Here is a 19,859-nt window from a genome sequence, read left to right as displayed (position 1 = left end):
CTTTTTTAGATCAATTTGGAATTGGTAGCCTAGCTATTACATAGAGGAACAATAGGAAAAATTACATGCCTGATGCTTGAAGGAACTTTTTTTTTTAAAAGGGGAATACCCTTATGCCATTTCATTATAGTAGTGGATAAATCCAAGAAGGAGAGTCCTCCATGGTTACAATAAGTTCAAAAATGGTCAAAGCATTTTTTGCAAGTAAGTGGGCAATTTTGTTGCCATTTCTCCTAACATGAGAAACATCCCACTTAGCAAAGTATTTAAGACAAGTTCTAGTTTCAGACATGATCATGCTAGCACAACTCCAGGCTTCTCTCTCTTCTTGTAAGGTCTTGGTCACTTGCAATGAGTCCCCCTCTAGTACAATTCTGTGTAGTCCTAAATCCAGTGCTAGTTGAGCAGCTGCTAGTGCTCCATACGATTCTGCTAGCAAAGGGTCAGGGAACATCTGCTTCTTATCACGCATGGTAGCAATTACTTGGCCATTGCAGTCCCTGATGATGACACCTATTCTAATTTGGCCCTTAGCCTCATCCACAGCCCCATCCCAGTTAACTTTGAACCATGTCGATGGGGGAGCATTCCATGCATCTTCTGAGGTACATACTTGACTGTCTCTCCTGCTGCTCTGGTGAGTCTCCTCCCTTTCAGCCATCATTTCCATCATGATCCTGGTTTCTCTAACAATTACACTAGGGTGAGAGAATTTCTTATTGAAAATGAAAGAGTTCCTTCTCCACCACAGCTGCCTAGCAATTAGAATAAATTCTTGCAGTTCAGTTTCAGAAAAGGCCTTAGACACAGCTTCAAAAAACAGCAGCATGGGAGCTTGAGAGGAAGTGCACTTCTGGAGTTTCTTGGAGCATTGGCCCCACACATCCACTGCTGCTTCACAGCTCCACAGAGCATGGATCACAGTTTCTTCCTCTCTTTGGCATATGGGGCATAGAGGGTCCCTCACTATTTTCCTTTTGAAGAGATTGGATTGAGTAGGGAGAGCTTCATGGCAAGCTCTCCATAGGAAAACTCTGTCTGCCGGGGTGACATGGGTCTGCCAAATGGTGTTCCAAACTGCTTGGAATCTGTTGCTTGTTGAGGCTTGACCTACCTCTTGCAATACCCTTGTTTTCTCCAAATGATACGCACTCCTGACAGAGAATAAACCTTCCTTAGTCCCTTGCCATATTATTTTATCCTTTGATTCTCTAGAACTAATAGGTGTTTGCAGGATCAATTTGGCTTCTTCTTCCTCAAAAATTTCTTGCACTAGGTCTGTCTTCCATCCTTTTGTTGCTGAGTCAATTAATTCTGCTACTGTAGCCTTGGCCTCTAGGATCTTAACTGGGCTTTTGAGCTTGTTTTGTTTGGGATGGCCTAACCATTTGTCTTCCCAAATCTTAATGTTGGTTCCTGTCCCTACTCTCCACCCTGAACCTGCCTCTACAACATGCCTAGCTGCCAGAAGACTTCTCCATACAAATTGATGGCTTTGATCCTACCTTAGCTGTATAGAAGGTTGCTGTTGGGAAATACTTGGCCTTGAGGACTTTTGAGGCCAGTGAGTTAGGGTCTTGAATTAGGTGCCAGCATTGCTTAGAAAGCATTGCCTTGTTGAAGTCTTCAAGGTCCCTAAATCCCATGCCTCCTGCTGACTTTGCTTGCCCCATTTTTTCCAGAGAAATCCAGTGTATCTTGCGTTCCTTGTCTTGCTGGCCCCACCAAAACCTCTGAATGGCCTTATTAATAGACTGTAGTAGAGTGATGGGAAGCTTGAAAACACTCATGGTGTAGGTTGGAAGTGCTTGTATAACTGCTTTTAGGTAAACTTCCTTTCCTGCCTGAGATAGTGTCTTGACTCTCTGGTTACTCAATCTTGTTCTTATACTGTCCAAGATGCTATTGAAAGACTTAATCTTGCTACGACCCACTACAGAGGGCAGGCCAAGATACCTTTCATATGCCATGGCTGATCTCATCCCTGCAATAGAGAGAATGTAGTCTTGGGTTGGTCTTGCTGTGTTCTTACTGAAAATGATTGATGTCTTGTCCAGGTTTAGTCTTTGGCCTGATGCCATTTCATAAACCCTTAGTAGACCAATCAACCTACTCCACTCCTCTGCATTTGCCTTACAAAACAAGAGACTGTCGTCTGCAAAAAACAGGTGTGAGATTCTCATTTGACTTCTTGCAACTGGGACCCCATGTATGAGCCTTCCTTCCTCAGCTTTTTGAATCAAATTGCTCAAAGCTTCTGCACACAGTATAAATAGGTATGGTGACAAGGGGTCTCCTTGTCTAATACCTCTAGAGGGTTGAAAGGTAGCTTGAGGTTCTCCATTTACAAGGATGGCATATGATACAGTTTCAATACAGTTCATCACTAACTCTACCCATGTTTTGCTGAAGCCTAGCTTGTAGAGGACAGCTCTTAGGAAGCACCATTCCACCCTATCATAGGCTTTGCTCATATCTAATTTAAGAGCCATGTACCCTTCTTTGCCTGCCATTTTACACTTCATTGTATGCAAAGTCTCAAAAGCCACAATTATGTTGTCAGAAATTAATCTATTAGGAACAAAAGCAGATTGAGAGGGGGATATTATACTAGGCAACACTTTTTTCAGCCTGTTTGCAATAACTTTAGAGATAAGCTTGTAAGTAACATTGCAAAGGGATATAGGTATGAATTCTGTCACCTTAGTAGGTGCCTTCTTCTTTGGGATGAGTGCTATGTAGGTGCTGTTAATTGCTTCCATACTGCATTTTGAGTTCAGAACATCCAGAACAGCTTTGCACACTTGAGGACCCACGATTGACCAGTTCTTTTGGTAGAAAATTGCAGGAAAACCATCTGGTCCTGGGGAGCTGAGGCCATTCATATGGAAAAGGGCTTCTTCAACCTCTTGCTTGCAATATGGTTTGTTGAGAAACTCATTATGGAAGTCAGTCACACGAGTCTGCAAGGAAGAGAGGCATTCTGTGGGGTTGTTGGGATTTGATGAGGAAAAAAGTTCAGAAAAATGATCATTGAGTAGGGTACTGATCCCCCTCTTTTGAGGTTATAAGTTGTCCACTGCAATCCACCAATTTTTTAATGGTGTTGGTTTTCTTCCTGTTAGAGGCAGTTTGGTGGAAGAATTTTGTATTTCTATCTCCCTCCACCAACCATTTTTGTTTGGCCCTTTGCTTCCATTTGAGGTTTTCTTCATTTAGGATCCCATCCACCTTTCTTTGTACTTGTTTAATTTCCCCATTTAGTTGCCCGGTGCTCCTCTCTTGCAAAGAAGAGAGAAGTGCCATCTGTTCTTTAATCATTCTGTTTTGATGGCCAAAAACCTGCTTGCTCCACACTAGTAGCCTTTGTTTACAAGAGTTCAGGCCCTCTAACATACGTTGCATGATGCTTCCATTTAAACTGGGTGCATGCCAAGCTTCCTCTACCTTCTTAGCACACTCTTCATGTAGTAACCACCTAGCTTCAAACCTGAAAGGTTTGAGTTTCCTGTTGTCCATGGTCTGCAATTTATCAAAAGTAACCCAAATGGGACTATGGTCTGAGTTCATGGCAGGGAGTGTGTGCACCCTTGAGTCATTGAAGAGGTCTGACCATGCTGCATTACTGAAAGCTCTATCAAGTCTTTCCTTGGTGAAAGCCCCTCCTATTCTGCCATTTGACCATGTGAATTTGTTTCCTGAGAAGCCCATGTCACTGAGGCCACTCTTGTACACAGCTTCTCGAAAGAGTTCCATTTGGTTATAAGGTCTCAGAGGCCCTCCCCTTTTTTCTCCATAATTCAGGATCTCATTAAAGTCACCCACACACAACCAACCAGCAGCTGTAGTAGGTGTCAGGGCTTGTAGGATTTGCCAACTCTCATGTCTTTTTGATGTGACTGGATTCCCATAGAAACCAGTTAGATGCCATGTCACATTTTCCTTCACCTCCTTAACAAGGAGGGAGATGTGGGACTGAGTGTAGGATAAGATTTCTGCCTCTATTCCCTCTTTCCAGAAGAAAGCAAGGCCTCCACTGGCCCCTATTGAGTTTACTATAAAACTGTGTTCATATCTCAGCAGTTTCTTGATTGATTCCACTTTTGGTCTTGTGCATTTTGTTTCCATTAAGAAAACAAAAGATGGGGACTTATTTTGCACCATAAGGCACAAATTATTCACTGTCCGAGGGTTCCCAAGCCCTCGGCAGTTCCAGCTTAAACAACTCATTTAATTGGGTGGGGCTGAAAGTCAGCCTCCACCTCAGTTATGTTATGAGCTAGTGAGATGCATACCTGCTCAGTTTTTGGTTTCTTGAGTGTTTTGTGTTCTGTTTCTGTCATCCAGAGAGGTCCCTCTCTTTTAATCCCTTTAGGCCTGTTTTCTTTGTCCTCCCCCGGGCCAGCTAGTTGACATTCCATATGTTTATCCCTTGCCTTCCTTTTCCAGGTAGCCCTTTTCTGCATAGTCTCCAAGACCTGGACCTGATTTGAGACAAAATGGGCTAGAGATGAGGCCTGTGCCCTCAGATCATCATTTCTCTCGAGGCCCTTGGAGCCCACTTGGTCCCTTGAGTGCCTTGCTGTGTCTGCATTGAGGACTGAGGCCATAGTGTTGTCAGAGGGTTGTAACAGACCATTTCTTACAACATTAAAGTTACTTTCTGGTATGTCCATAAGTGGAACCCTCCCAGTTTCCTAAATAGGAAATTGAAAGGACTCTACAGTCTGAAATTTGGAAAGCATGTCTGCATTTTCTGTTTTTGTTTCTGCTTTGTCAACATCAGGTAACTTGGAGTGTTGGTTTTCCTTGGTTGGTTTCTCTTGACAGTTTTGCCCTTCATCCCTGACCTTCCCCTCCTCCATCCGTGGTTGCTCTTCCTCAGGTTGGTGGCAGGTTTCATTGCCATACCTCTTCCTTGTTACCTCATGCTCATTAACAGCTGGTGCACGCATCCATGAACCATACTGCAGCTTATCCTTGCTTGTGGATGCCTCATTGCACCCCTTCTGGTCATGTTTGATAACACCACACTTGAAACAAAAGTTGGGAAGTCGTTCATACTTGAAAAAAACCCAAGTTTTTTTCCCTTCAAAGGTTAGGAAGATCCCCCTTTGGAGTGCCTTGGAGATGTCAACTTCCACCCTCATCCTCATGCATTTCCCCCAACCTATTCCCCTCTCATCTGTTTGAACAGTTAAGACTCTCCCAAGGTGTTCAGCAATCTGAGTCCCTACCTCCTGTGTCATGCTAGCAAATGGCATGTTAAAAACTTGTACCCAAAACACCTCTGTATGGAATAGGACTTCATTAATCGACCTGTGGCCTTCAAAAGGCTGTAGACATACTAGCCATCTGTCGAAAGACCATGGTCTGCCACTGATAACCTGCTGCAGGTCTTGCTTATGGTTAAACTCTATCAGGAACTTATTGGTTCCTACTTCTGAAAACTGAATCCAGCTCTTGCATTTCCATACTTTGGACATAGTTGTTTTGAAAGCCTCTCGGTTGACTGGTCTTTCTGCTACTATCATGGCCAGTAGGCAAAACTTGCCTTGTTGCATGATTTTCTATGTTGCTTTGGATGGTGGGATTACCACACCTTTCTCCTTCTCAGTTAGGCTGAAATCCTCCCATTGTCTTGCAAGATCTGCATCCATGGCTCCACTTCAAACCAGCCAAGCTAGCTTAAGGGACACTACTCTTCCTAGAGAGACCAAACCTCACCCTGGAAGGAGAGGACCAAATCCGTAGATAGTGATGCTTGAAGGAACTTGAACTGCTAAAGAATATGTACAAATTCTCATGGCCTTTGATCTTTTATGCTTTGAATATTTTGCACAATAGTGAAACTTCATTATCTGTAAACCAAATTGACATATCATTGGTTTCTGATAGCGGATGTAAGCAGATATGTTACACCTTGAAACATACTTTTTTTTTCTCAAAGATGTTCTTAATTTCTCTTATCACCTGACAGTTGGAAGTGAGTGGCCAACACTTAAAGTACTAGCAACTCAGGTTTGCAAAGGATACAAAAATTGGCCTCTAGATATGGCATGGATCAAAAGGGCATATAATTGATTGAGAAATGATTAGTACAGTAGGAACCCATTTCATAAAGCAAACTCGAACTACTCAAAGAACTTTTATTGTTAATTATTGTGAGGACCACACTCTTCAAAGGAAGAAACTCTCCATGTGAGGGAAAAAGGGGACTAAGTAAAAGATTTGTCATCTCGGGAACAAGGTAAGGCTCTGTTGAGTGAGAAAGGTAAGCAAAAAGCCTAATACAAGTGAGACCCAAGCAAGCAAAGCCCTAGGTAAGGCAATGGACTAGGAAAAGAGTAACAAGTGAATGAAGTAAAGCATCACATTGGCCAAGCAAAAGGCTAGGCAACCAAAGGGTATGAAAAATTAACAATTGGCGAGTAAAGAATCAACAGGTGATATGCGGGTGTGCAAAGATAAATGAGCACAATATGGAATGGGCAATAGGAATGCAATGAGTGAGCAACATGTATCGTGCATGCTTTTTTAGGTGAGCAATAGACAACGTGGTAGTCAGGTGTCCATAAAACTGGAGTGCCCATAGACTACATAACAATGCTTATAGAGTAGTGGATAACCTTACAACAAATCAAACTCAAACAAAGACATTTCTACGAGAAGCATATCAATTCTTAAAGGAAGTTCACAGACTCAAATACGCTTGATCATGCACAAGAGCTTTCCACCATGTGGGCGACATTCGTAGGCGGCATACTAAGTTTACCTTTTCTTTGGCTGAATTTCTAAAACATGCAGAAAACACCCTTTCCATCCGATGTGCAACTGGATAGTGGAGGATCACTGATTTACCAACCAACCTACGTCAAGAATTGTGAGGCCCATGAGAGGTAAAACTCTCTATATAAGTAGCATCTATCATCAATCTTCATTCTCGCATATTGACATCTCCAAAAATCTAGTAATTTCTCTCTTCCTCTCTCTCACTCCTATCTCACTCACTCTCTCTCTCTCTCTAGCAAACTTTGAACACAGACTTAGATGTTTAAGTCTTCATTGAACCATGGGAGGCTAGAACCATCTACGATCAACTTAGTGAGAAATCATTACTAAGGTAGGTTCTTCTTTGCGACAATGCTAGCAATGTTGATTAATGACTGAGTATGTCGTGCTACTATCTACTACTTCATTACCATTATTTTGACACCTCACTATGATTTACTGGTTGTCTTCATTAAAAAGGTTGATGTTGTTTTGTAAAAAGTACATAATTTCTTATTTTAAGAGGAGTAAATGGGAGTGTGAGTAGATCAAAACCTTAAGCTGAGTCGGGGCATTATCTCGTTGTCCTTTTGTTAGTAGGGTGCGTTTAAGAATTGAGTGGTGCTTCATGGGTTGTCATTGGGCGACAATGGGCTCGGTCGAGATGGTAACACTCTTGGGTTGAAGCCATAGCCTCTTGGCTGGCAAAGGCTAGAGGAGATCATGGTCAAGAATGGGGCGCAAATCCAAGCGTCAATCGTTACAAAGTTGTATGCATGGTTGTTACCCATGCAATGGCAAAAGGAGTTAGGATGTGCACACGATCGCTCAAATAGGATATTGTGGTGCACATATTAATAAATATAAGTGGTTGGTAAGATGTTTTTCATGTTGCTGAATGGACTTGGGGTCTGGGATAAACATATTATCAGATGATTTGGTTATTGAATGCTCGATGAGCTTTCTGTGGTATATGAATACTTTATTTGCTCGGAGCTTGGTGCCTCGGTAAGTTTGATCTTCCTATTATTTACTTTGAAGTTCATATTATTACATTCATTGCCATTACTTATATTATTAGTTGTTATCTTGATTTTATAACTTATTGAAATATTTTCAAAATCTTACTATGGTAGTCCCACTACGGTTTAGTTTTGAAACCCTAAATTTTGATGTAGATGTAAGAAACGAGGTAGGTTATGAGGAAGAGGAACAAGTGTAGCCCAAGGTCTAGTTGGGGGCTTGTCCTCGATTTAAGTTACCATTGTATTGTGATAGTAGATGTTGGGTGATGAACACACATATGCTATATAATATTATTTTTTAACATGGATATAATTTTGGGTGAATTAAGTACATTTCTCTAGTACTGATGCTTTCTTTAGTTTCATTTTGTATTCTAAACCTTTCGCTGCATTTATCTTATACACTTATCCTGGGCATACGAGCACACAATGTTCCACAGAACATCAGGGGTGACGCTTGTGTCGTGTGCATCCCAACATTGTGGCCTTCTATCAAATCCCAAGTGGGGGCGACGGTTTCGTAGGTCAGAATAGTATCAAAGCTTTTGTGGCTCTAGGTAAATCCATAGGTCACCTAGGTACAATACCAGAGCTAGGTTTTAACCTTAGTTTGGTAGATTTGAATCTTGGTAGTTTCGAGAATGAGTAGAAGTGATGAGGCTTAGATTTATGGTAGGAAATGCATTATGGTGCGACCAAGACTTTTTCACAACGAGCGAGTAAAAGATGTGCCTAAGGAGGATTAAGCTTGTAACGATGGGAATTACGCTATGGTCCAAACAATTACTCGCATGATGGAGATAATGCAATGAAAACTAGTGTTTTTCCAACAACAGCTACAGCAGTAATAAGTTCACCACCAGCAGGTTGAGTAGAGTGGTTGTTCTTTAAAACTTAATTTTAGCTTACTGATATCTAGGATTTTTTTGACAATGAAGGGACCATGAAAGCAGGGAAGTGGATCAAGGATTTGAAATGAATTTTGAGATATGTGGGTGCACAGTATACCAGAAGGTACTTTACGCCAATTATTTATTGCAAGGAGAGGCTATTGTCCGGTGGGATACAAAGAGGCACTATTAATCATGGAGTTGGCATTGATGCAAGCTGAAAGTTGGCAAAGATTCAAGGAGTTTGACAAAGGATCCCCAACATCGTAAAGTAGTAGAAGGCTAGAGAATTCACCTCCTTGATTTAGGGTTATATGACAGTCAAACAGTATGCCATTAAATTTATGGAGTTAGGTAGGTTCACCCCACATCTCATCTCCTTGGAGGAAATGGCTCGGAGCATTTTCAACATGGGTTGCCATCGTAGATACATTCCTTCATGATCTGTCTACGGATACAAGACTTCAAGTCTAATGGAAGTAGCCTCTATTGTTGAATGGAAGCATGTCAAATTAACAACCAGGCAAGAAGCGAAGGACACTTGGTAGGGAAGGAGCAAATTCGGGTCCCTTGAATGTTTGTGTCTAGATCAGGGACACATCTGCAAGTAATTTTGAGTGTGCATGGGAGGACAAAAACTTGTGTGCAATTGGTGCAACAGGTCGTGTGATGGCAATTTCCATCAAACTACTAGCACGTGTTTTAGAATAGGTAAAACCAGACATTTTGCCATGGAGTGCCCTAGAGAAGCCAAGGGAGGTAGGACCGGCTCAACTGGAGGAACGATGGGTTCGAGGTAGTCAATGTAGGCATGGGTGTATACCTTGACGCCTTGAGAGATTGATGAGGAAAGCCCAAGAGACCCAAGAGGTTTGTGTCACTACAAGTTAAAGTTAAGCACGTATTAAAGGGTGAATTTTGGTCATAAACGTTGGAGGGTTTGATTATATCAGGAAGAGTCAAGTTATTTGGGTACCATGCATGTACCTTATTTGACTCAATCTCATCCCAATGATTTGTATCTACAACCTTCACGAGGATGTGTAGTTTACGAACAAACACCATGTAAGAAAGTGTGGTAGTGGCTTCGCCAATAAGGGAGGTAGTAGTATGCACTAGAATTACTTTGGGATATCCCTTGGAGTTTGAGGGAAAAGTTTTGGAAGTAGACCTCATAGTGTTCAGCTTGTTGGGGTTCGAAATCAGTTTAGGAATGGACTGGTTGTTTCAACACTATGCCAATATAAATTGTAGTTGGCTAGTAAGCTTTCAACTACCCAAAGGTGATGTAATTGACGTTGTCGAAGATGGTGTCCACCCTAAAGCTAAGAGAGATTTGGCCAAGAGAGCATAAACATATCTCATGTAGATTGTGGTTAAACCAATAGAGAAGAAACTAGTAAAAGGGATTTCCGTTGTCTAGGAAGTCTTAGAGGTATTCACCAATGATCTCCATGAATTGTCTTCACTTCAGGAGATTTGACTTGCCAATTGATTTGGAATCAGGAGCAGGTCCAGTGCATAAGGCACCGTATAAATAATGGCACCATCAAAGTTAAAAGAATTGAAGCCACACTTACAAGAACTTTTGGATAGGGGGTTTATTGGACCAAACTCTTCACCATGTGGAGTACCAGTACCGTTTATCAAAAAGAATGATGGAACCATTCTAATGTGCATAGGTTACCAAGAGTTGAATAAAATGACAATAAAGAATAAGTATCAATTGACGATTTGCTCGATCATCTACGAGTAGCAGTGATCTCTAAAATCGGCCTTAGGTCAGGGTACCACCAAGTAAGGATCAAGGAGAATGACATGCCTAAGACTGTCTTTAGGATGAGGAATGGGCACTACAAGTTCACGATGATGCCTTTCGAATTGGCCAAAGGCCCTACAATGTTCATGGATATCATGAACCAGGTGATAGACCTTTCTTGGATGTTTCAAGGTGGTTTTCACTGACAATATTTTGGTGTATTCACATGATTTAAGAGACCATATGAACCGCCTCCGAATATTATTAGGGAAACTGCAGGAGCATCAACTATACGCAAAGCTTAATAAGTATGAATTTTGGTTAGAGGAAGTGAAGTCCTTGTAATGCCCATCCTTATGGTGGGATTTAAGAAATAATTTTATATAAATGAGACAGGAATTACTAAACTCTTTAAAACTTTTCATTTCCTTCCTGGGATATAAAAGATTCTACAATTAAAACTTAAAACTTGTATTTATCAATCTAGAAGAGAGTTTTGCAGCAAAATTCATTTAATTAAATTACAAATTCCTTTTGAGTTCATTCAATTAAACCACAAAGTCATTTTACATAATGATTTCATATATTACATAAAATACCTAGGCTTCTACCACCTTCTCCTTGGGCCATGTCCGTCTTACTCTTCTTTGTCCTCATTTCATTTTTGGGTGAGACACACATTAAAACAAAATGAATCAAATACTCAATAAGCATTACTTCATACTATAAAAATATACTAACATAGGTTTTCATTTAGACATTTATCATTCATCGACATACTTTACATAAAACTTTTTCAAAAAAAAAAAATTACAAGGTGGGTTTTTCTTTAAAAAGGTTTGCGTTTCTCTTAAAAAAAAATTTTCCCACCTTGTATATTCCTTCATAAAGAACTAAAACATTACATACACCTAATAACTCTTATCACTTTTCCTAGGGCTGGTACACACAGATACACCTCGTGTGTTGGAATTAGCGATCGTTTTTACCAGATTTCACCCGTAGCTACTACTTAGGAATCCCTCAATCAAGGAATAACACTGGGTATACTACCAATACTACTTACCCAACATTGTAATTTGTCTCTCATTCAGTACCATCATTTACCAAGTCATGGCCGTTACATAGCTTCATACATTAAAATATTCAATTATTTCCTTTTCTTTCTTTCATTTCTTTCAGTCCTTTCATTTTCATTCTTTTCATTTATCGGTCCATTTCATTTCATAAAACATCATTTCATAACATAAAACATAAACATTATCATTTTATTTCATGGAACATAAAGACAATAACTCATATAACATATATTCACATGTATACAACTATTCTTGAGATGCATAAGAATGGGCTACCAAAGGTCATTACATATATATACGTCAAAACATTAATACTGACATACTTTCGTAAAACATCGTTTTATTTGTAAGAAAATATTTTCATTTTCTTTCATTGCATAAATATAACATTTTTCTTATAAAAGCATTTCATTCCATTTTCTAAAGAAAAATATTTCATTTTCATTTTCATAACATTTAGAAAAGTCTAGAAGAGCACCAAAATGATAGTTTGGAGTTGCTATTTTCATTTCATTTAACCGCACGTACATGTATGAATGTAGGTTGCTATTTTCATTTCATGTTGTCCATTCATATACATTTCAAACGGCAACCTACATTCATACACAATCTTATGTCATTTTCTTTTCAATTATATATGAAACTTAACTTAGAACTTCATAAAACTATCAATAACTTAAACTTCACATATTATTATCCAGTTAACCTCCTTGAACTATTTACTTGCATACTTCCTCATAATATTCCTAATTATGCAAACTTACACATCTAGGTATTCATAACATCCACTTCATTACACTTGTACGAATCGCATTTAATCCTTGAAGCTTAACTATTTTAAAAAACCTTACGCTTTAACTGTGAACCTAAAAACCTAACTTCATTTCTAACTAATAAAGTGAGCTCGTATGCTTCATTTAAATCTCCAAACCATCACTTAACATGCCTTGCAAAGTAGTCTCACTTCACCATGAGATCCAAACTACTAACATAATACATGTCCTCCATACACATACAATCCAATCCAACATCAACTCAAGTTCTCATTCACTTCTTAACATACAAACATATAACACAATCTAAAATAAGTGCACATACACAATCCACCAAACAAACACATGTACCATACCCCTTTTTCACTTAAGATCAATATAAAATCCATTTAAGTATCCACTTGTTCTTATAAGCTCCATCCATACATAATATATTCAAGGTAATACAAAGCTGTCGAATACATGCAATCAATCAAATTACACATGCATCCTACCATTATTATCACATAAGATCAACATACAATTCTTCCAAGCACCCACTTGTAAACTACAAGGTTTATCCATACTCAATACATTTAATATAGGAATCTGTCTAATTAAACTAACATCATTATCATCTTGTTCAAACTTCACCACAACTCCATCAATTAATCCCAACACTTCAAGACATGCTATCTCAATTCAAACTCCATATCAAACATCCTAATACAATTCAATTATAAAACATGGTCCAACTCAAGCATAATCATGCATTTAGAAATTACTTCCATTCTCAAACATCCAATATAAATGAAGCCAAAGATTAAAGATTAAATCTATCCATATGTTCAACTGACACAAATATACACATACTCCATAACAAATTCTACATCCATTCATCACTCCATATAAATTTATCATAACCAGAATATTGATATACAAAATCTGTCCAATCTTTCAAGAGTATCCTTATACATCTTTTTAACCTATTTAGTAGCATTTGCACATCTCCAAATACTACCATCTTACAACTATACGTCATATTTACTCACACAAGCATAAAATGCTTGAAAGATCACTTTAAACACAAATCTGAAAATTCTATTAAAATCCATACACCTACTTATACTCAATCCATATATCACTAAACTCAATATATGACTAACTAACACACTCACATCACAAGCTACACATTAATCTCCATCATTTCACCCAATATATAGGCACAACACAGACTGTATGGTAATCTCCATCACTTCATAGGACATACAACCACAACACAACTACACATTTAATTCCATCACTTTGTATAGCATACAACCACATCACAAACCACCCCCACTTCTTCTCAATCTATCACAACCAACACATTCAACACATACATAAAATCTATCCATATATTCAAACACAACACCATTCAATCACATAAACAGAATAATCTAGGAGAGAAAAGGAAATAGGGTTAGACCAAAAACTTAGGGGCAGAGTGTAATTTCCACTTCTTCTCTCTTCTTCTTCTTTATGAGCCTTGATCCACGTGTCAAAATTCGGTGTATGTACTGAACCTTGTTCTACGTGTCGAGAGTCAGTATATCTGACGAGCCTCGATCTACATGTTAAACCTTATCATACGTGTTGTATCTCGTTGGCGTGTTCTGAAAGTTATCCTGCGGATTTTAAAGTAAGATAGATATTTTAATGCTTACGGATATTTTAAATATTATGAAAATATCTATAGAAGATATTTTCAGTATTATTAGATAAGCTTGTTTTTAATGTAGCACAATTATAATATTTTAATGAGCTCTAAAAATATTATAATTGTGGATAATTACTTATATTAAATATTTTAGTTATTTTAATATATTAAGAGGTTTAACTTTACGTTGAAAACTCTTATTCAATTTAAATGATTTTATCATCTTTGAGTAATTAACGATACTTTATCATTTTAAATAATGATGAAGAAATATTATTTTATAAATTTTAGTTTATAAAATAATATTATATCTTAATTCCTCTCAGTGTTTTATTTAAGTGTTTTATTTTAAATAAAACACTTACGCGTTTTCAAATCAGTGTTTAAACTCATCGTTAGATCGTTTTGAGGATCCTGAAACGTAAGACTGAGATTAAATACCCAGGCTTTTTTCTTTTCTTCCTCACTTTTTCTCTTTTTCTTTCTTTTCTTTCTCTCTTCTCTCTTGCTCGTGCACTTCCAGGCGTGCTTCAGCACTGTGCATGGACTGCCTGCACCGTTCGGTTGAAGCTCCAGTCGGCGCCACCTCCAGCCGTCGTGCCTCACCTCCCACACCGGCGTGATCCTCCCTCACTGGCGAGCTCCACTGCACCGGTGGTGTGTTTCACCGGCCACCCAATCTCTCTCCTTCCTCCTTCAAACAAATGGGTATTCAAGCATTTTTCTCCTCTTTGGGCCACCATACATTGCCAAATCAGCCACCAAGCACCACCAATGGATTCACCACATCAAGGGCTTTCTCTCCATGTCTTTCTTTCCCCTAACTCTCTCTTTTTCTCGGATGGGTCTCCATGGATAGAGTTTCGGTTGCACCACCGTACGCCACCGTACACGGCTACTCATGGTGTTTCACCACCACCATCTTGTTCCTCTCATCACCATGACTTTTCCCAAGAAATTTCATGGCCAACGGAGTTGTGTGTAGCTCTCACTCTCCAAGGCCGAAACTAGCTTCAAATGGCCGATCCGCCGCCGTGAGCCACCGTATGGCCACCACCTCGCCACCACAGCTCCACCACATCTTCATCTACCTTTCTCTAGCTTCCCATGAAGTTCTATGGTCTTCCACCGCCTCAAGCAAACTCCTAGCATTCAGATTTACGATTCACGGCATGACGCCGCCGTGCTCTGCCACCTTTGACCACCACGAGGCCATCATGAGCCTTTTCAAGGCCACGTCTAGTTATCCTCAAACTTGAACTGCCACTTCACATGGTGGACAGCCACCGTACCCTGTGTTACCGCCACATACGCTCCTCCGACGCTTAATCATGACGTGCAGCGAGCAACGCACGGATTAGCCCGTCGATGGTATAACCCTCTATCTCTAGTTAAGCAAAAAGTAGTTGTGAAGCAAAAAGTAGTTGTGAAGTGATGGGCTTGAATTGTAGTATTGTGGATTGTACTATGAAGTGTGGACATGAGATGGATGCCGTAGTTGTGATATAGCGTGATGTGTGAAGAGAGTATGCGTGGAGCGTATTCTGTGTAGTGCAGCGACGCATCGTGTGTCGTGCGTTGTAGTAAGGTGTGGCGTAGAATGAAGGGAGTGCGCGTCGAGTGCACTCTGTGTTGTATGGCGATGCACCGTGTAGTGTGCATCGTATTAATAGAAGTTGTAGTGAAAGGAGTACCTGTACCGCATACTCCATGTGGTGTAGCGATGCACGGTGAGACGTGTATCGAAGTGATATTTGTCATAGTATGGATGGAAGAGAGTTCACATGAATGTACTCTGTATTAGGTCGTGATACACCGGATGACATATCACAGAGTGTCGAATGGCATAGCAGAGAAGCGTGGAGTGTATGGTGTAGTGTCGGGAACTGTGTAACAGTGTCCCGAAGCAATGGTGATATGGGCTGTAGTCTGAAGTGACGAGTGTCACCTTGTGGTTGACTATGGCTAAGAGTATAAGGAAGTAGTGGAAAAGTATCAGAGCATGCAGCGGAAGCATGATGGGTATCATGATGTGACTCGGGATTTATCTCGAATTACGTGACGTGACAGAGGTGCATTTATGGATGCAATCCTCTCTTATTAAGTGTTGGGATGAACTTATAAAGAGCCGAGAAGTAGGAAGAGTCCTATCAACCTGGTCTTAACAAGTTGGTATTGGAGTTTGGAACTTGTTTATACAAGCAAGCGTTTATTGGAATTATAAGTTGCTCTTAGGTGATAAAAAGGGAATGAGATACATGTGTCTTTGGTAAGACAAGTGTACAAGACAGATTTATCATATGTAATGAGTAATCTGTCTTGATCATAATTACATGGTATTTTAGCCCTAGAGTTGGCTTGAATTCATGTAGTCTAAGTGGATGGGAATGAAGATGTAGTATGGGCTAGAATACGTGAAAATAGTGACGAGTATATAGTTTAAGGTTAGGATGCATGACTCTGTCGGTCGGAATCATGTGTTGGATTGTGTAAATAGAAGAATAAAACGGAGGTCTTAGTGTCTTAACCCTAAGGTGAATCACAGAGGTTCACTTTAAGGAATTAGACCCCGAAGGTTTTAGTATAGTAAATAGCACGTAAGAGCCTAGGGATGGATACAGAATATTTCAAGCAAGGCATAGTTCTATTTTCTAGAATAGTTATTTATGCATTAGATAGATGATGACATAAAGTTATGTGTATGCATGTAGGTTGCCATCTGACACGCACATGAATGGATTGCATGGATTGAGTATGGCATGAGGTCTAGGTAAGTGTTACGTTCATACTCTTCTAGAGTTTTCTCTATAGAAATGGAAAAGAAGACGAAAGCTTTGCTGTAAAAAAGAAAAATGAAACCTAAGTTTTCAAGTATAAATACGTAGCGGCCTTCCTTGGCAGCCCCCTTTTTATGCACCCAAAATATGTACGTGTATGCATGTGAATGAATGCTATAAATGGTATTGTATATATGTTTATGAAAGGAAATGAAATGAAGCTTTAAAAGACATTAGAACTGTTAAGGATTGTAAGGATTGTTAAAGATTGTAAGGATTGTTAAAGAAAGAAAACTATTTTTTCTAAAATAAAATAACTCTTCCTAAAACATCTCTAATGGAAAAGAAAGAAAATCATTTTCCTCTTAAAGAAGCTTCTCTTAAAGCAACTTTTATGAAAAAATAAAGAAAATTATGTTTTAAACGACACGAATAAAAGTAAAGAACTATAAAGAAATGAACGGATTGAATGTATGATGTATGAAACTACGTAATGGCCATGATTGATAAATGAATGATGGTACCAAAGGATGGGGCAGATTGCAATACCAGGTAAGTAGTACTGGCGGTGCACCCAGTGCTACACCCTGACGGAAAGAGATTCCTAACCTGCGACCATGGGCGGAATCAGGTCCAAAAGACCACTAACCCCAACACACGGGGCGTAACAGTGTGCAATGACCAATGAAAGTGATAAGAATGAACGAATGCATGTTAAGAATAGATGCATGTATGTATGTATGAATGGACTGAATGCATAAATGTACGTAAGTAAGAAAAGATGATTTAATGAACGTGTGTATGCATGAATGTACGTAGAAATATAAATGCATGAAAAGATTGTTTAAGAGATGAAGGCAGCGATGCGTGGGGAACTGCTTTAAAGAAGAAATCATGTTTTAAATAAAAAACCCCACCTCAAAACCTTTTCAAATGAAGAGAAAGACATATGCATGCTATGTAAAATATGTATGTATGGAATGATAACTGCATGACTGGAAAGCTATGTTATTATATTTTGACTGTATGAAGTAATGCTTACGAGTCATCGACTCATTTTAGTTTTTATGTGTGCCCTCTCAGGCACAAGATGAGCATGACAGGTCAGGACGGGTACAGCCCAAGGGGAGGAGCACGAAGGCCTACGCAAGATGTTTCATATTAAAAACTTTAATTATGAAATGTAATGTTTTCCGCTGAAGGCTTTAATTAAGAAAAAATGAAATTTATTTATGACATGGAGTCTTTTGTATCCTAGTATGAATGGAAAAGAAATTTAAAAGGAATCGTAATCCCCGTCGATTTGTTTTTATCAAAATCGATATGAAAAAGAACCCACCACAAGGACGGGCGTTACACAAAGAGTCACGGTTGTTGTGACAGTGAGGCTGGGTGTTTTCCGAACGTGACGTGGTGGTTGTTTGCAAGGCAATTCCATGGCTATCGGTTGGTAGCTATTTGCTTAGTGGCTACTGGTGGTTGTGGGTGGTGGCCAAGATGGGAGAAACAGAAAGGGAAAAGGGAGAGGGGGGACTAGAGAGAGAGAAAGGCATTGGGGGCTGGGCTCTGGTGTGGGGCCTATTTTCTTGGATTGTAAGGCGTGGTGGTTGGTCATGGATGGTGGCTGGGAGAAATAGAGAAATAGAGGAAAAGAGAGATGTGTTGGGGCTGAGCTAGGGTGTAAGATAGTGGCTTGTGGCTAAGGTGGTGCTTCTCTAGCCATGCACAATGGAGAGAGAGAGAGAGAGAGAGAGAGAGAGAGAGAGAGAGAGAGAGAGTGTGTGTGTGTGTGTGTGTGTGTGTGAGGTTGGTGTTTGCTATCATGATTGAAAAGATCAGGAGGGAGACGCAGAAATCGAGAGGGTGGAGGTGAGAGAGTTTTTGGACAATGGAAAGGATATAGACGTTGGTGGACAGGGTTGTGGAAGTGCATGGTGTCATTAGTGTCTACCAAGGGAGAGAAAGAGAGAAATAGAAGGAGTGATATACGGAGGGGAAGAGAGAGATATGAAGGAAGGTGGTGAGAGAGAGAGAGAGAGAGAGAGAGAGAGAGAGAGAGAGAGAGAGAGAGAGAAGGACGTGGAAGCAGAGGTATGAGGTTGTGCGTCGACAAAAGAGCAATGGAGAGAGGTGGCCAGAGTAAAAGAATGGAGGAAAAGAGAGTTCAGGGGTAGGAGTGGGAGAGGACGGCATTGGGCTGGGAGAAAGAAAGAGAAGAAGAGTTAGGGTTTTGGGCAACTAATCTTAGCCCAACATCTTGAGATTCCTAACTTAAATCCAACAATATAGATAAACCAAAGGGAAATAAAATAGAACTAAATAGATAATAAAGAGTTGAAAATAAATGGAAGGGAAATACACTAAGTGTTAAAACCAAACTTTTTATTCTTGATTTAGAAATTATATTCTTCATCATAAAATAAAATGATGAGTTTAGTAAATATTTCTAAGAGAAATAAATCCATCTAAATAAGTAGAGTTTTTAACATACAATAAAATGATGAATATTAAATAATATTCCTAAATAACCAAATGATTTAAATAAAATGATTTTCTAAAATGATATTACTTTTGGGGCTCCAAAATAAAGAGGCTAGTTTTAAAATTATGTTTGGTTCAATAACACTAAAAATACCCCATTTCAAATAATTTTGGGCTTTTAAAATATCTAGAATATTTTAAAATTCTTGTCTCAATTTAAAAATCATTAGCTATATTTAAAATAAAAATTTGAGATTTAAAATGATTAGCCTGAAAGGGAAAAAAAGCAGTTGGTTACACGTGGGACACGTGATTTCCAGTGTTGGAGTTACTGTAGACCCCAGCAAGATTGAAGCAGTGGTAGATTGGCAGCATCCCACGACAGTTCACGAGGTGAAAAGTTTCCTGGGGCTTGTCAAATACTACAAGAGATTCATCGAAGGTTTCTCCAAACTCCCAAGTCCACTCACAGCTTGGCCAAGAAGAAAGCTAAGTTTTCAAGAAAGGTAGGAAAACAATCTAGGTGACACCTCTAATGTAAGAAGACAGCAAGCACTATGGCCTATTTTATGAAAGCTGAAAATTTTCAACAAAGTCAAAGTTCTTGCATGGAGAGCCTACAGGGA

General features: G+C 39.4%; 2 protein-coding genes across 2 annotated transcripts; both read right to left on the bottom strand.

Moving 5' to 3' along the window:
- Positions 1 to 124: 124 nt before the first annotated feature.
- Positions 125 to 4,610, bottom strand: LOC122289300. Its single transcript, XM_043096286.1, has 4 exons — positions 4,296 to 4,610; positions 3,399 to 4,149; positions 1,506 to 2,983; positions 125 to 1,057 (listed from the first exon to the last, which is right to left on the bottom strand). The coding sequence occupies exons 1-4, from the start codon at positions 4,608 to 4,610 to the stop codon at positions 125 to 127; spliced, it is 3,477 nt and encodes a 1,158-aa protein (XP_042952220.1).
- An 87-nt stretch (positions 4,611 to 4,697) lies between these two features.
- Positions 4,698 to 5,534, bottom strand: LOC122289299. Its single transcript, XM_043096285.1, has one exon. It carries the CDS (start codon positions 5,532 to 5,534, stop codon positions 4,698 to 4,700), a length of 837 nt encoding a protein of 278 aa, XP_042952219.1.
- Between the last annotated feature and the right edge of the window lie 14,325 nt (positions 5,535 to 19,859).

This window comes from Carya illinoinensis, chromosome 12 (assembly GCF_018687715.1).
Source record: "Carya illinoinensis cultivar Pawnee chromosome 12, C.illinoinensisPawnee_v1, whole genome shotgun sequence".
NCBI classification, from domain to species: domain Eukaryota; kingdom Viridiplantae; phylum Streptophyta; class Magnoliopsida; order Fagales; family Juglandaceae; genus Carya; species Carya illinoinensis.
Note: the sequence above shows the minus strand (reverse complement) of the source record. Positions and strands in the feature narration are given on the sequence as shown.

Coding starts and splice junctions, on each gene's coding strand:
- LOC122289299 (XM_043096285.1), bottom strand. CDS start 5,534: ATGATAGTAGCAGAAAGACCAGTCAACCGAGAGGCTTTCAAAACAACT.
- LOC122289300 (XM_043096286.1), bottom strand. CDS start 4,610: ATGGCCTCAGTCCTCAATGCAGACACAGCAAGGCACTCAAGGGACCAA. Junction 4,150..4,295: donor AGAAACCAAAAACTGAGCAG/GTATGCATCTCA, acceptor GTGCAAAATAAG/TCCCCATCTTTTGTTTTCTT. Junction 2,984..3,398: donor AAATGGAAGCATCATGCAAC/GTATGTTAGAGG, acceptor ACAACCCCACAG/AATGCCTCTCTTCCTTGCAG.